This window comes from Schistocerca cancellata, chromosome 2, assembly GCF_023864275.1.
Source record: "Schistocerca cancellata isolate TAMUIC-IGC-003103 chromosome 2, iqSchCanc2.1, whole genome shotgun sequence".
NCBI lineage: Eukaryota > Metazoa > Arthropoda > Insecta > Orthoptera > Acrididae > Schistocerca > Schistocerca cancellata.
In genome coordinates this window covers 180,923,090-180,940,778 of record NC_064627.1, presented here as the reverse complement: position 1 = coordinate 180,940,778, position 17,689 = coordinate 180,923,090, and the positions used below count along the sequence as shown (strand labels likewise).

At 38.1% G+C, this 17,689-nt stretch overlaps 1 protein-coding gene across 1 annotated transcript in view; it reads right to left on the bottom strand.

The window, feature by feature from the left end:
- Positions 1-2,047: 2,047 nt before the first annotated feature.
- LOC126161501 (AMME syndrome candidate gene 1 protein homolog) overlaps positions 2,048-17,689 on the bottom strand; it is a 60,262-nt gene continuing 44,620 nt past the window's right edge. The window contains exon 4 of the mRNA XM_049917399.1: positions 2,048-5,493. Coding sequence (XP_049773356.1) covers positions 5,327-5,493 — 167 coding nt within the window. The 3' untranslated portion in view covers positions 2,048-5,326. The remainder of the gene's footprint in view (positions 5,494-17,689) is intronic.

Here is a 17,689-nt window from a genome sequence, read left to right as displayed (position 1 = left end):
TGTCACTTTTAACACTCCTATAGCTCAGTTGGGATAAGATTATCTCAGACAGCTGCAGAGCGCTGGACACAGCAGATTTGTGTGCCTCCCTCAATGAATAACTCACTGTGTTTCTGTAAACATATCTACAGCAATGCCTCAATGTTTCCAGAGCTGTATAGAAGGCTACTATTTCCACCTGCAGCTGTTTGCACTTTAGAGCTGAAAGCTGGCAGCAGTGCTTCCAGCTGTCAGGAATCAGCTTACACTGGCTCTGACTACAGTGGCTTCCGGTTTATCATGTCGCTAGTCAAGACAACCTAACCAGTATAATCTGCTCCCAGTTGTGAACTGTATTTATATGCCCCTTGTTCAAGGCAGGCAGGTAATTCTGAGATGATGTAGCGAGCAGAATGCATTGTGTACCTTCCCATTTATTAGAAGAGAGGTGATTTATTTATCAAAAACCTTGTTTTCTGTTTTACCTTTTGAGTGGAAATAAAGGGAGAATAGTGAGTCCTCTCACACCATATACTCAAACCTGTATGAACAAGATTCTGAGGCCTGTAAGTGGCCAATTCTTCAGTCCAAACGGTACAGATTAACTTGCCATTCCTATCAATGTAAATCCATTCTCAATTTCATTTCCAAAGTTACTAGTGCTGCACTTCCAACACATGTTTGAAATAATTCGATGAATATCTGAAACCTATGCAGTCAGTGAGAAACTAATCTGATAATTATTTGTATTGAAAGGTGTTGCCAAGCAAATTGTTCTCCACTTAATAGTCATAAGTCTCCAGTTTGGTCTTAATTTTTGTATCATTTGCATTTCTCCATATTGGCTTGCTTGTGAATAGTTCCTTCTCCTCTTTCCCACAGAAAGTAATCAAAGCTTGCTCTAAGCCTTAACACTGAACCACACACTACAGTAAATATATAAGGTGGTAGGTGGATGTGTTGACCAAACTTCATCCCCCTTTAGAGAACATTTCAATAGTGGCATAGTTGGAATATGAGTTACTCGGAGTACGAGTTGAACAAGGGGTAGTCAAAGTTTTAATTTCAGCCTCAAAAAATGAAGTTATGGAATTATATGTTGTTTGATTGTACGAACATGTCTGCAGTCCTGCTGCCTAGACTGGCATTACACACTTGCAACATTTCCACTTTATCAAAAATAATTCATTATCAACTGGTTGCACTGTTTCGTTGTGGCTCCTTTAAAGAGCAGCAGGACTGCAGTCAAATAACATATTAATTCCTTAACCTAATTTTTTCTTTGAGGTGATAATTACACCTTTGTGACTCTCCTCTAACAACTCAACAAAAAGTATAATTGAGAGTATTATCTGGCAGTGTGGGTTACTTTTTCTAACTTTTCTATCTTTTCCTTTACACTAATAAAATCGAATTTATACTCACATGCGTTTTTTGGTAACACAATATTGTTTGTTAGATTAAAAAAAATATAGATGGGGACATAACATCAGATTTTGTGAAAATATAACAGATAATCAGGTTATGAAAATGCAGTAATATTTGCATTCCTGTAGGAAACTCGTGTGTCTAGTCTAAGAAAAAAAGAGTAAATTAATGTTTTTTTCCTCATTTACACCAGGAAGATTAATCACTTACGGGATTCATATTCTGTATACTTAGAAAATATTTTATCTGTGTTGAGGCAGCCTATGACAAATAATAATGTTACAGGGAAATTTGTAGCAATTATGATGGAATTGAGTTCCAATGTATGCTAACTGTGTGGTTTTAGGAAAGTAATAACTGCATGACCACTTGTGTAATTTACTCATAGAACAAAAATGGTATGAATACCTACAATTATGAATATACAATCCTCTAACAAGAATATAAAACATTTACCATACTAAAAGCAAACAAATTTTCTCCAACACTGTTGTCATCAGCAGTTTCTGGTGTGTGTGTGTGTGTGTGTGTGTGTGTGTGTGTGTGTGTGTGTGTGTGTGTGTGTGTGTGTGTTGCTGTAATCTTGCAGTCCTCAGAAACATACACAAACAGTAGTGACAGTACAATTAATATGCATACATCAATACTACTATCATCTTTTATTTCCAAAATAGTGTTGGTAGCATTAAATGTGCTTTGTAACAGTACAAAACATTCTAATTTCAGACTGATTACTTTCATCTCAGTTTCACAATACAAACACTAATACCTATTTGAGGCAATGCTTGAAGAACATAAACAGTTTGCTGTTAAAATAAATATCAATGCTTTTGTTGCAAACAGCAAACCATTATGGGCTATTTTAATTAATGTTAAAATTTCACATTTGTTGCTTTGTTTACACTCAAAACAGTTTTATTTAGATTCAGAATATGTAATACTCAACATGTATTACACACAGTTCAGAAATATGAAACATGTAAAATGTGACGTCTACTGCAAATTGAACTAATTTTGAAACATTTAATGCACATGTATCTTTAAATACAGTTTATTTCTGTAACAACTGAAGCACTGTTTTTAAGTTTCTTCCCTTAAAAAACAATAATACACACACGTACCATAAGGAAAAACATGGCATTCTATCAAAACACACCAATATAAACAAATTCTATTAATGCAGAGCTACATTACTGGAAAATGTCTAACATGACAGCTCCACCTAAGAACAGCTTACAAAAATTTTAAGAAAACCAATGTTCAACAACCTATTGAAAACAGACTCTAACAACACAGTTTAACATATTTATGCTTCCACATTCACTCTAACTTACAGGGCATTCATCCTAGTCCTGTGATTACATATTGTTTCAAACAATTATTCAGGTGACACACAGTTCCTGGAATCCACTGTAGGCCAGAACAATTTAAGTGAAAACAGCACCTAGCATATGACAATATTTATCATTCATTAACCACAAGCTTAAGTCCAAAACTGACAAACTGCAAAACAAGCATGTCTGGCAACATTTCTTACTAGTGGTCTTCCTCAGCATTTCTACGGTATTTTCTCATATTACCTTTCCGATGGTCAGAGCAATGTTTCTTCAATACACACACTAAAATATTTAAAAAAGAGCAACACATGCACATTCCACAAATTCTCACACTTTTAAGTTTGTTTTGTTGCTTCTTGCATTAGTGTTCACACAAATCGTGAGGATCACAGTATAACAGATGTTTCCAATTAAGTGTGACTCTGTAGAAGTGCTTTAGATTAATTCAACAAAAATAATTACGCATATAAAACACACCTCTTTCGAGATCTTTACTTGAATACTGCAGTACCACAATAAGGTATGCACAAAAAATCATGGAAAATAATGTTAGTTTAGTTACAGTAAGCATCTCATAAATGTCAGTATATTATCACTTGATTTTACTATTTCCATTTACATCTTATAGGTAATAACGAACAACACACACATAGTGGCATATACATGTATACACTGCAAAAAAGAAGAAAACCATTACTGAATGAAAGTGAACAAGCCCCTATTTTATGTAAAATGCAAATTGAATGTATTTATCTATACCAAGTTTTTACTAGTGATGGTAAGATCTCTGAGAACAGGGATAATATAAAACTATAACTATATTAAGAGTAGGCATACTGATACACTACAACTACTTTTAATAGAATTGTCATTTTAAAGCAGAAACAATGAAATAGTTGGCGAGTCAGTAAATTTATTACAGAACATAACACAACTGTTGAACGGCTGATATATACCTATATATTAACTATTCTTAATTTGTTTGGTACTGCAGTACTGATTACAAGAAGATGCTTCCAAAAGTCTGAAGCTCATCATCACTTAAATAAACCCTGAAACTACATAAAAAAATTATTTTCCATAATGAAGAAAAAATGTTGTATTAGTTTCATCTCTCATACTCCCCATTACAAAGTAATGGCCTGAAAGAAGACAAATTCCTGATTAACAAGTAAGTAACACCTGAAAAGAATAGTCTATCCACAAGCACAATGTAATTCATCAGAATGAAAAGTCCTTTGTAAACAGTAATCATTCTTCCACTAAGTTTCTCATATAGTATAGCTAAAAACAGGCTCATTCCTCTTAAATTATCTGGCAAAAAAGTCACAAAAATATCAACACTAACAAAAATTTTACAAATGTTTGACATTTAGATATGGAAAACATTACACATAGTTCCATAAACTACATTTTCCTCATTTTCTCATGTAAACAGTACTTATTCCTGAGCATATAACATGGTGTAAGCTGATCTTTACATTTCAATTTTTTTTCTTGAAAATAAGTTATTTTGAGTTACCTAGCAACATTTTCTTTGCTAATGAAGTTCCAATATTCAGCAAGATATCTGAAATAGTACCACTTCTATAAAAATGGACAGTCGTACACAAATGAAATTTCTGACAAAAGCGATCACTATGAGGAGATCACAAGGAACAATCTGCCACCATGTTTTCATATTTTTTTTTCATACACTCATTTTTAACATTCACCATTTGCAGACGAATAAATGGCAGTGAGTACGGGTATTTCAAATAATGCTAATTCACTCAAATGGACACGTTTGCTCATATCACATGATTTAGCACATTTTCAACATACCTTGAAGTACCATAGGCAAATTTAACATTCATCTGTTTCTAAGGCCGCTTTATACAGCTTTGTATATATTTGTATACCTGTATACATATACATATAGATATATCTGTAAAAACACAATAACACTGTACTGACGTAAGTCACTTTCACATTACTAAGTTTGTCACCAAATGTTTCTCAGTAGTATTACAGATCTACTATGTCCACTTGCTGAGATCATGAGGGGAAAATTATGACACTGATAACTTCCAGTAACACGATTTTGCACGCACTGCAACAAATATTATCATCCAACTTGCATTTATCGGTGAAAGCTGCCATTTCAGTTTTAGACCTAATTCAAAAACCCAGTAACATCACAGGTAAAAGCTCTCAATGCAAGGCTGGTTGTAGGCACAAGGCGGAACTGTGAACTAACAACACAGCTTCTTTACAATTAACAACAGCTATCGTCACTTGCGTTTTCTCACTTGGTGGTGGTTGTGGTTGTAGCTGCTGGATGTGGACTGAGCATCATGATAAAGGGCTGATGGCCCAGGTTGGTCCCACCAGTGCACCACAGAAGTTGTCGACAACTGCTGCTGATGATTACTGAGAACAAAGGGCTGTGGTGGAGGGGCAGCAAACTGTGGATGCAAAATTGGTGCAGGAGGCAACACCAAAGGGGCAGTTTGCTGTGAGTGATGTAGATTCAGAGTCTGCGGTGGAGCAGTCCACATCACTGCACCACTGCTGGGGCCAGGAGGGCCCCACAGTATCTGCTAGCACCGCCGATTGCGCCAATGGTTGAGATAGTCTTGATAGCTCACAGATATCTTTTCGCTCTGGTAACGTGTGAGTTTTATATTTCTTCTAATATCTGGAGTCACAGAACCCTTGTAGCCACCTTTTCGTAGTAAAGAATCAATTGTCTGGATCTGGTCCCAACCTAAAATAATATATTTCGGTTTAAATGTAGGATTCAATGTATTACTTCCAGAAAGACAAGAGCACTTTCAGTCACTAACCAACTTCCTAGTAAGACAAATTTCAGAGAAAAAAGAAAATCTTCACTTAACATATAATTATGATTGAGAGTGACATGTTGAGGTTCTTTCTACAATTACTGAAAATTACTTCCACAATACTGCCTCAAATTCTTTGAACCACTGTAATATTCATAAATAGAGTGTACCAACAGGCTGGAAAAAAAAAAAAAAAAAAAAAAAAAAAAAAAAAAAAAAAAAAAAAAAAGAAAAAAAAAAAAAAAAGAAAAAAAGAAAAACCTTTATATAATTAGGTGTGTGTGTGTGTGTGTTTTTCTTATTAATGGTCTTGATAACATTCAAACAAACAAAACTACTTATAACATTACAAAATGAAACTAGACTAAGGTTCCAAGGTAGATAGCATAACAATGAAGAAGAGTAAAATTTACATGTAATGCTTTCACCTAATACACATTATTTTAAATTATAAAAATTACAGCATACTACATCAGGGTGAAAATCAAACTTCTTACTCTCTTTTCTCTAGCTCCATCTCCATCTGCTAATGTAACACTTGCAACATGAAATCGTAATCTTTAATGTTGGATTTCTCTGCAATGTGACACTAATAATTCATTTTGTAATTATAGTTCTTTCACTCTCCGCACCACACTTTCTAACTAAATACAAATAAAGAAGAGCTAAAGTAGACAGATATAATTAAACAATAATTTCTCCGCACAATTTTGTAAAATCATTATTCTGGAAAGCTTTTTTTAAAAAAAATATGCTTTAAACCTCTGCATTGTTTACAATTCACCTTGTGGAAAGTGGATGCCTGGATTTGTTGCTAAGTGTCAAAACAGAGATAGAAATCTATCAGACAAGTACAACCAGAGCAGGAAGTAGGTGTAAAAATATGCAAAACATTTCAGGAAAGTGACTGAATTGGTCAGGCATGCTGATGACACGATTAGTTTCACAGGTGGTACTCGCCATAATGAAGCATGTTTTGCCAGTGATGAAGTGCACTGGTTGGCTTTGGAGGCAGCATATGGAGCACTTTGCACCTGTAACGCACCTTAGGGAAATGGACACATGGTAATAACTGAAAATTCTAAAGAGGATCTCTGCCATACTGTATGAAAAAACATGAGAGGTACTTCACACACTTATTAAAATGTTATTGTCTGAATCACATTTCGTATATAGTTCAAGGCTATATAATTAAAATGAGCAAACGGTCTTTAAAATGTAAAATGAGTTTCAAAAAATATCCACAATTTTTTACTTCAGTGTAAGACATCCATTTTGAAAATATTAAACATACCATTGATGTGATAATGGAAAATGTACGGAGAAATACATATAAAAACAAGAAAAATAGTGAAAATCTTACAATGAGGTAGAACAGCTGGCTACCACTTGCCTACAGCTAGAAAAATTCCAGTACCGCTTATATCCACGTTTACAAGAGGGAGAACTACTCCTAGCTTTCAGAGCTGTTAAGTTTTTTCCTCTCTGAGTAGAAGGGGAAAACTGACAGTTCTGAAAGCTAGGATAGCTGGAGCTCAACTGGAATGAAAAGCCTTTACCAGCTTAGCTGCGGCCCTTTCAACAGATGAATCATCAGTTAGTAGCAGCTCACATAAAAAGCCATGCAACAGTTTCAGCAGAGTTGGTTTATGGCATGCCTGCTTCCACATGTAATTCTCCTCCTGATGGGATAAGTTATGCCATTAACAGGGGTGGGGTGACATGCATCAAGTGGGCGGCTGAGGTAGGTTTTGTGCCATGGTCTTTAACACTGATATGATCCATGTAGTCGGGGGTTGGAAGCCAGTGTGATATAGTGATGGAGCAGAATATATCACATGTTGAATGTGAAGCATGCTATCATATTTGAAAATGTAAAAAGTTTTTGGAGAAGATATTTTTCATTTCATGACAAAGTGAATGGACAAACACGGCTTGTGAATTGTTTCCAGAGGAACTCTGTACCATTTAGAATGCACTGCTGCAATTGTTCCATTAAGAAACTAAATAAGAGTTAATTACCAGCAAATTCTCTTCCCCATCTATAGTACTAAGTAATGGTCAAGTCACATGACTGTCAGTTAGAGGAGCTGTTCAAGTTTATTAGCAGTTTTTTCAATCTATGCCTGTAAACCTAACAATGCGAACTGTGGTATTTTTGTCTTGTATTGTGGCACCCTCATTAAGAAATGTTTATTCCATAAGCCATCTTATACATTCACACAATACTGGAAGACACCTCCTCCTAGGACAGTAACAACAGATATAATAGGGTCTCTCAATACTGGGATTTATGCTTTTTTGGGCTTCATATGCGTTAAAATTTCAGTAGTCCAATTAGTTTATTCCTGGTAATGGAAATGTGTGAAAAACTATTTCAGTTGGTTGACTCATGGTGCAAGGTGTGCGCAAGTGTGTGTGTCACAATTTTCCCAAAAACTCTGTTTTCCAGATGGCAAAAAAGTAGGAGATTCCTAGGCAAAGACTACAAAGAGAATTTGCTCTCATATGTTTACGAATTTCTGGAAGTGGGTTTCTTATTTGGTGCATATTTAACACACACATTTATTGTATCTCACACCAAAAATGAAATACTGTAATATCACTAAAGTTAAGAATTACACTATTTTAGCATTACTAATGTTTAAAATACTTTTGTGTACAATGTTCTAACATGAAATGACTGTATGTGAAGCTGAAGGTTAAGTAAGGATTCAGTCAACAACAAGAAAAGGTAAGTAGGACCCAGTAGGCCACAGAATGAGCCAATAATTTGTATGATAAATCCAAAAACAAAGACTTCTGTCTCTTGGTAAAACAGATTCCATATTTACAATTTAAAAAAAGCCAAACACACAAAGTAACATAAAACAAACTCAAACAGAAAATTTTGAAGTAATGTGGTTTGTTTAAATGCTTAGTGGCTATCCAGCAGCAATATGTTCACATTCTGTTCTGGAACAAATGCTGCAACAGATACGTAAACCACTATTGAAAAGACTGTACATGAAGTAGGGGGTAATAATTCACAAATATTCATGGGTAATAATTCACAAATATTCACGTCAAAGAATACGTCTTCATGGGTCCCCAAGAATGAAATCATTTGAGTAAAACAAACTTTCAAAAATGTTTTACAGACACTGCTACTAGTCACAAAATTTGTAGACACTCAAATTATTTAACAAAGCAACATGTTTTGAGGTGTAAATCTCATCTTCAGGCTACAATGGCAGTACAAAAACATTTAACAGAAGTACATGTAGATATTAAGAGTGTTTTGTAGGGTCTTGGACTGTGCTACTTCATTGGTGTTCAGATTTGTGGCTACAGTGCCGTGTGAATTTCATTCAGGGTTTAGGAAAGATCCACCACACACAAATAACTTAGATAGGTGGTACCGACAGTTCGTGGAAGCCTGAAGGTTCTGGTCGACTTTGTGTGTCTGATGCTAATGTCGAAAGAGTGTGCAAGGCATTTCATTGAAGTCCTTGAAAGTTACATAGTAAATCAAGCAGATATTTTTCAATGCCAAAGATTGTAGTGAGGAAGGTGTTGCGTAAGCAGCTATGTTTTTAAACTGTACAAAGGGGGATTAGTGCAGGCCCTTATGCCAGCAGACAACGTGACAAGGTGTGAGTTTCGTTAAGAATTGCAGTTAAATATGGAGGACACTGTTTTTATAAAAAGACTCATCTTCTGCAGATCAACTTTCCATGTAAGTGGAAAGATACAAATGGAAAGATGAACACACACACAATGTCCATACCTGGCACAGTGAGAAACCACATACAATGATAGAGCATCAGTGTGACTTTCCAAAAAGTGAACTTTTTTTTGGGGCATTTTGCACAAGACTCTTCTTCAAACAACGAACAGTGATGAGTAACTCACTGCCACACATGTTGGTGACCTTGTTATAACCCCAGCTGAACATCAGTGATGATGATTACATTGGCAACTTGACAGTGTTCTGCCCCATTTTCACAGGAATGTACGAGAGCATCTTTATCATGTTCTTCATCAAAGCTGGATTGGACATGCTGCAATGGCAGACAACAACCTTCTTCCTGGCCGCCCCGTTCACTGGATTTAACACCCTGCATTTTCTTTCTGTAGAGGTTTGTGAAAGACAGAGTTTATGTACGGCCAACACCTGTGTCCCTGAAGTGTGTTATCAGATGAAGGACGCACTGCAGGCCATCTAGGAAGAAATAGTTTACCATGTATACGAGTTGTCTGACCAAGGGTGTACATATTGCAAGATTGTGATTAACACACCAAAAACTTGTGCAGTTATCAATGCACATTCTGCATGGTTTTCCCACATAAAGAAGTAAATCAATTTATTGCTAAATTTTAAAATCACACCTTTCATTTACAAACATCCTGTATAAATGGAGCAAAGATGCATTCTAAACTGAAGTAGATTTACAGGAAAGTTTTTATTTATGTTTTATTTATTTTTTAATGTTTTTTCTCCATGTAGCTGTTCTCAAACAAATTGCAATCAATTGGATGTCCCTTAGGCAACTCATGCCTCTGACCCGTTACCCAACCAGTGAAAAAGGTAGGCACAATGTAACGTGGAATCCAAGGCAAGTTTCGTTTCTGGCAAAGTTCCACATCATTAAGACAGAAATGCCAGCTTAAAGTGCAGAGTAAAAGAAAGTGATTCTGCCAACATTTCAATTTCCAGCTAATGCTCTACTCAGGGTGTATACGCGGACAAGGAAAAAAAATTCCCAGATTTCCTGGTTAAAAATACTCTTTCTCCGGGATGAAAACACATTTTTTCCATGTTATTAAGTGACAGTATATTTTCCCTCGGAACTGTAAAACTTATCGATCCTTTGAATGGTTATGTTTTTAAACAAGGACGTGGAATTTCCCGGCACTTTAGAAAACGAATCTCAGGGAAGAAAACTCCTTTTGGAAAGATATTTTATGTGCAGCAACATGTACGCTGCATATTTTCGTATTACGAAAGTATAAATTCAAATTCCACCAAATACCGCATGTTACTTTCTGAACCATTGTAATTGAGATTGCGATGCGCTTTTGTAAGCCAGTCATAGCTCATGTCACGTGATCCCACCAGCGGATGAGAGCAGATATTCAGACCACAGGACACGTGATGTAGTCAGCTAACAGCAACATCACTTACGTAGTGCGGATACACAAACAGGAAAAGCTAATGTTTTAAATTAATATACATAGTGTTGTTACAAGAAAAGTAAAGCTTGCACATATATTGGTCTCTAAGGTTAATAAGCTGCAAGAGAAGCTAAGCTTTCACATAAAATATTGATTTTCTTGCGCGTGTTACACTTTAAGATATATCACACATATGTGCCAGTAAAATTTTTAGCCGACTCCAGTGACTTGTCCTCAAAGTTTTCCACAAATAAATTAGCTACCGCAGAGGAGAGAGCTTCCCGTAGTACTACATCAATTTGCTCATAATGACGACATGAACGTCTGATCTGGGCTCGAAATACTTCTAAATGGCTCTTCATCGAACACTCTGTGATTTAAGAAATTCATCGTACATGGTTCAACTTGCATAAAAGGAAATTTACTTTGAAAGTAACGCTTTTCAAACCACCATTCACAATATTTTCCCGCGACCTGTCAGAAATAGGTTCATTTCAGTAGTCGTCAGAGAGTGCCAGATAACAGGCGCCACCGCACTTTGGCAGCTGCTATGACGCAGGAAGCCCATATGTTCGTACGTGTAAAACATTAAAATATCTTACAAAAGAAAAAAAGACATCACAGGATACTCCGAGAGCATTGGAATTTCATGAACCATACTAAAATGGCACATTTAAAGAGCATACTTAAAGAGCACATTCATATGTCCAGATTCCCAATGAAGTAGGCCTCGACCTGACATTAAGCTTTCCAGAGTGGGTTTCGGGATGTAAATTTTCTTGGAGTACCAGTACTGTATTAACTCATTTTTGATTCTTTATTATGGCATAATGCCGTATGTGCTAGAACATGAAAACGTGCACTTGAAATGCAGAGCAGTTGATTTGACTGCCTCAGTATAAAAGATTAATAAAATCCAAATTTCTTTAGCAAACCGACAAAAATAACTTCATTGTTCTACAAGGTGATTAATGCATAGCTGTCAGAAAAGTGGAAATCCCGCCCCTCCCCCCTCCCTCGAGCGTTTTAGATACATCAAAAATTTTAAAAATCGAATTTTCAAAACTATGTTAATTTTGTTGCGCACATCTTTCTGAAGAGTCTGATACATGAAACATATATGTTCCAGGAAATGTAAGACATTATTTGTTCTTAAGTGTGACAAAGTGCAGTGCCACCCCTCTTCACACACCATTCTTCTATCGCACGTCACTGTATTTCGCTCTGTGGGATTGAAACGTGTATATTTCGTACTGGATGGCATCAAACCATATTCAGGACAGAGGAAATTAAAATGTCCTGTGGTTCCTCTCCTGCTCCCAGTCGCCCGGTTTGACATCCTGCCCTTCCTTTTTTTATATATAAACCCTCGCAATTAATACTGGATGGGATTATTTGTAATCGGGAGAACAAGAACTCTTCAGAAAATTTTGCACTCTTTATTGCCTGTTAGCTAATAACTTGCTGTTTTGGGTGACATAAAATTAAATATAGGATACATAAAACCAGTAAAGACAAGAAACAAGCGATACAGTACACACTTCTTCAATCCTTAGCTGCTAGCATTGTTTTCTCTCTAATCTCGCTACAGCTTTACACAGCGTGCTTTCCTTTCTGCGACAGAATCTATTATCTCATCGAAGTTCGTCAAACGCTTTGCTACATGAAAAATCGAAATATTGTTGTTTAATACTGCACAAGCTGTTAATACAAACAGTACCCAAGACTGGTGTGATTTCTCGGTCTGATTATGTCTATTTTGTCACTGTCTGCTAAATAAAACAAAACAGTTCTTTCTAACACTGCAGAAATTGTAACACACACCAAATAAACGAGACTGTTTTGGCACAAATGGTCATTTTTATAACACATCAGAATATAATTCACGAAAATCAACATAAAATGCCTATTAGGCCTACTAAAAGCAAAAAGCTTTATGTTAGAAAATAGTTTCACATTTCATTCATACGCTCCAGTTTCTCGAGCATGATAGATCGAAAAGTAGTAGTATGAGATTTTAATATAAATTTGGAATCGTCATATACTTCCCTAATTTGTGTGATGTCCCTGTTTCTTCTCCTTCCTCCTTCTAACAAACAATCTTGTCATGACTAATTGTGGAACTATTCCTGCCTTTGTCAAAACTTATTCGCCAGTTAACTTCACTAACCCTGCTGCAATCACCGATTTAGTTATCCCTGGATATTCTCCGATTAGGCGTTGTTATGTTCCTACAAACCATTTTCCGCGCTACTTCCAGAACAGAACTTAAGCAGCTGCTAGACGGGGACTGTACAACTGGCCCTTACTAGTGTAGCGATCTGGCCAAAAATTCTCTGACAAAATTTCATTTTCCTGGATACACCGAGAAGATAATACGTAATATTTCTTACCTGTTATTCCTGCTAGTCATTTATTTCCACTCCGGTAGTCTGAATCTATGGATTTCCCTAGTAATTATAACAACGCTTATCATTCGCAAACCCAGTCAACCACATAATCAGACAGTGTGTACTCGTTCGGCTTTACTCCACTCAGCTTGTATAGCCCGGTCCCCTTTTGACTGCAGGAAAGTTTATTTCTAAATGGGACGAGGATTCCCCCAACACACACATCTTATACACTATACACACATTCAAAAATCAACTTATGATTTTTTTTTACCATGGGACCAAACTGCTGATGTTTCCGGTCCCTAGGCTTACACACTACTTAATCTAACTTACGATAAGAACAACACATACAACCATGCCCGAGGGAGGATTCGACCCTCCGCCGGGGGGAGCCGTGCGAACCGTAACTAGTCGCCCTAGACCACACAGCTACCCCACGAAGCTTATGATTCATTCAGAAATCAACTTATAGAGTGTGTTCAAAGAGTAATCAATAAACCAACGTGCACTGGTTACAAGACACTTTGTGAAACTACATTTTTACTCCTGAGGAATATGAATTTGGTGCCCCCTTCCTCATAGATCCGAGCCTGCTGCGCATGCGTGAATCTAGCTTGGGCGCGGCAGTAAAATTTTTCCAGGTGGCACCTAGCTGCTTGCTGCGACTGCTTACACAGCAGCAGCCACATTTCTGTAGCCAGAAATGGGAGAAGGTTCTACTCATACGCCACTGAACTGCGCATGCGCATGAACCCGCTTGTAACTGCTAAAACAAATCTAAGGCAAGTAGTTGTGATGTCACGCTCATCAAAGGCAATTTGTTGTTATGAAGCATTGCATAGTCTTCCTAAAGCCTTTGACACATTTTGCTGTTGGCAAACGCTTGTATGAGCACTGTGTTTTGTTGTTGTATATGGCACATTTCCTTTGCAATTTATGTTTTATTTTCGTTTTTTTCCTCGTTCACGTTTTATTGTTGCAGTATTATTCTGCAGTAGCGGGATACAGTAATATCCTTTGTTAGAGTATTTATTCTTACCGGTCAAAATTACAAAAATTTAATAGAAAACTAAACAAAAAATTCCCGGAATATTAAAAAATTACCGGGTTTTTCCCAGTTTTCTCCCATATGAAAAAACTCCCAGGTTTTTCCCGGATCTCCTGGGTCGTATACACCCTGTCTACTGCTACACCACCAAACCAGATGTGAATTCAATCATGCCTGCTGCACTCTTGGGTCTCTTCTGCTCTCTCGAGGTATGGTGGCAGTTCGCTACATGGCGATGGAATGATCTTTACAACAAAACTTTAAGTCATCATGTGTACAAAATATTTACAAATGTAACAATAATGAGAAGGAACGATGCTACTCGCCATACAGCGCAGATGCTGATTCGCAGATAGGCATAACAAAAGGACTCTCACAATTAAAGCTTCCATGTTGACTGTGGATAGCCCAAAGATGTAGAGAACCATGCATGAGCATCGCCTATTAGACGGATGGGGGCCTGACAGCTGATCAGTTCCAGTCATTCCACCAGGAAGGAGGTACACAGCTCTGTAGTTCAACCATGCCTAGACAGTCCGCATTATTGCTTTGTGCCAGGAAGGGCTCTCAACGAGGGAAGTGTCCAGGCGTCTCAGAGTGAACCAAAGCGATGTTGTTTGGACATGGAGGAGATACAGAGAAACAGGAGCTGTCGATGACATGCCTCGCTCATGCTGCCCAAGGGCTACTACTTGCAGTGGCTGACCACTACCTACGTATTATGGCTCGGAGAACCCTGACAGCAATGCCATCGTGTTGAATAATGCTTTCTGTGCAGCCACAAGACTTCTTGTTACGACTCAAACTATGCGCAATAGGCTGCATAATGCGCAACTTCACTCCTGACGTCCATGACGAATTCCATCTTTCCAACCACGACACCATCCAGTGCGGTACAGATGAACCCAACAACATGCCGAATGGACCGCTCAGGATTGGCATCACGTTTTCTTCACCAATGAGTGTCGCGTATGCCTTCAACCAGACAATCATCGGAGACGTGGTTGGAGGCAACCCAGTCAGGCTGAATGCCTTAAACACACTGTCCAGCGAGCGCAGAAGGAACGATGCTACTCGCCATACAGCGCAGATGCTGATTCGCAGATAGGCATAACAAAAGGACTCTCACAATTAAAGCTTCCATGTTGACTGTGGATAGCCCAAAGATGTAGAGAACCATGCATGAGCATCGCCTATTAGACGGATGGGGGCCTCACAGCTGATCAGTTCCAGTCATTCCACCAGGAAGGAGGTACACAGCTCTGTAGTTCAACCATGCCTAGACAGTCCGCATTATTGCTTTGTGCCAGGAAGGGCTCTCAACGAGGGAAGTGTCCAGGCGTCTCAGAGTGAACCAAAGCGATGTTGTTTGGACATGGAGGAGATACAGAGAAACAGGAGCTGTCGATGACATGCCTCGCTCATGCTGCCCAAGGGCTACTACTTGCAGTGGCTGACCACTACCTACGTATTATGGCTCGGAGAACCCTGACAGCAATGCCATCGTGTTGAATAATGCTTTCTGTGCAGCCACAAGACTTCTTGTTACGACTCAAACTATGCGCAATAGGCTGCATAATGCGCAACTTCACTCCTGACGTCCATGACGAATTCCATCTTTCCAACCACGACACCATCCAGTGCGGTACAGATGAACCCAACAACATGCCGAATGGACCGCTCAGGATTGGCATCACGTTTTCTTCACCAATGAGTGTCGCGTATGCCTTCAACCAGACAATCATCGGAGACGTGGTTGGAGGCAACCCAGTCAGGCTGAATGCCTTAAACACACTGTCCAGCGAGCGCAGCAAGATCGAGGTTCTCTGCTATTTTGGGGTGGCATTATGTGGGGCCGACATATGCCGCTGGTGGTCATGGAAGGCGCCGTGACGGCTGTATGATAAATGAATGCCATCCTCCGACCGATAGTGCAACCATATCGGCAGCATATCGGCTTGGCATTCATCTTCATGGACGACAATTCACACCCCCATCATGCACATCTTGTGAATGACTTCCTTCAGGATGCCGACATTGCTCGACTAGAGTAGCCACCATGTTCTCCAGACATGAACCCTATAGAACATGCCAGGGATAGATTGTAAAGGGGTCCTTATGGACGAAGTGGCCCACCTACCACTGAGGGATCTACGCCGAATCGCCGTTGAGGTGTGGGACAACATTGACTAACAGTGCCTTGATGAACTTGTGGATAGTATGTCACGACAAATACAGAAGTGCATCAATTCAAGAGGACGTGCTACTGGGTATTAGAGGTACTGGTGTGTACCGCAATCTGAACTACCACCGCTGAAGGTTTCGCTATATGGTGGTATAACATAATAAAAAGGGCAGAAATGATGTTTATGTTTATCTCTATTCCAATTTTCTGTACAGGTTCTGAAACCCTTGGAACCGAGGTGACACAAAACTTTTTTGGTGCGTGCATGTCTACTGTTGATGAAGGCCTTAATGGCCAAAAGCGTTAATTGTGAGAGTCTTGATGTTGTGCCTATCTGTGACTCAGCATCTCCGCTATGTGGAGAGCAGCAACTTTCGTTCTCATAATTGTTACATTCCATCCTGGATTTTCCACTGTTTGAAATCTTTACAAATTACATACGAAAACCTTCCTTGTTGGTAGTGTATTTGTTAGTGGAAACTGGATCAAAATCCTCACAACAGTTTCTGATAGTAATGTCCACATACAGAAGGATGCAAATGGGTGACTTCAAAACCTGTCACATACTGACTGAAATTGAAACAAGCTTTGTTCTGACCACCATCTTGTTAATTGTGGTGTCTTCTTTATGTATACGGTGACAATTTGTGAATAGTGGTTAATAAGTTCCAAGGGCCCACAGCAATGGAGGTAACTGAACACACCACGAAAAGATAGCCATTTAACATGAAGAAAGATAACCGCAGCACATGCCAAAACCTTACAAAACAACTTTAATATCTACGTATACCGCTGTTAAATATTTTTGTATTGGCACTGTAGCTTGAATATGAGGTTTATACATTGCTTCATTAAACAATTTGAGTGTCATCAATTTTATGACAGGTAGAGGGCTCTGGAAAACCCTTTCGTACTTTTGAAAGTCATGCTTGATTACTGGTCCATATGGCTTTGCACAAAATTTAGAACTGTACTAGACGATAAAAATTTTCACAAAATACTGATATATTGGTTCATCAAGAATGCTTTTCCTTACATTAAGTGAAGGAAGAATTTACTCTGTTATTGAATGTGTACCACGCTTGGTAGTTGAATTTAACAACTACTGCTAATGAAAGCTCAACGTTGACATATAGTTTTAACATGACGGCAGAGTGCACCTCAGAACTGTTGCCTTTTGAACATAAAAGAACCTGCAGAATATTGGACTAGCTTTGTGAATGATTAAGAACTACTTTGCAACTAGAACTCTGTATGTTCTATTTAGGGGGAAATCATCAAATCTCCAAGAAGTTTTGGATGTACCTCAATCTCCACAATTGTCCACAATACATATG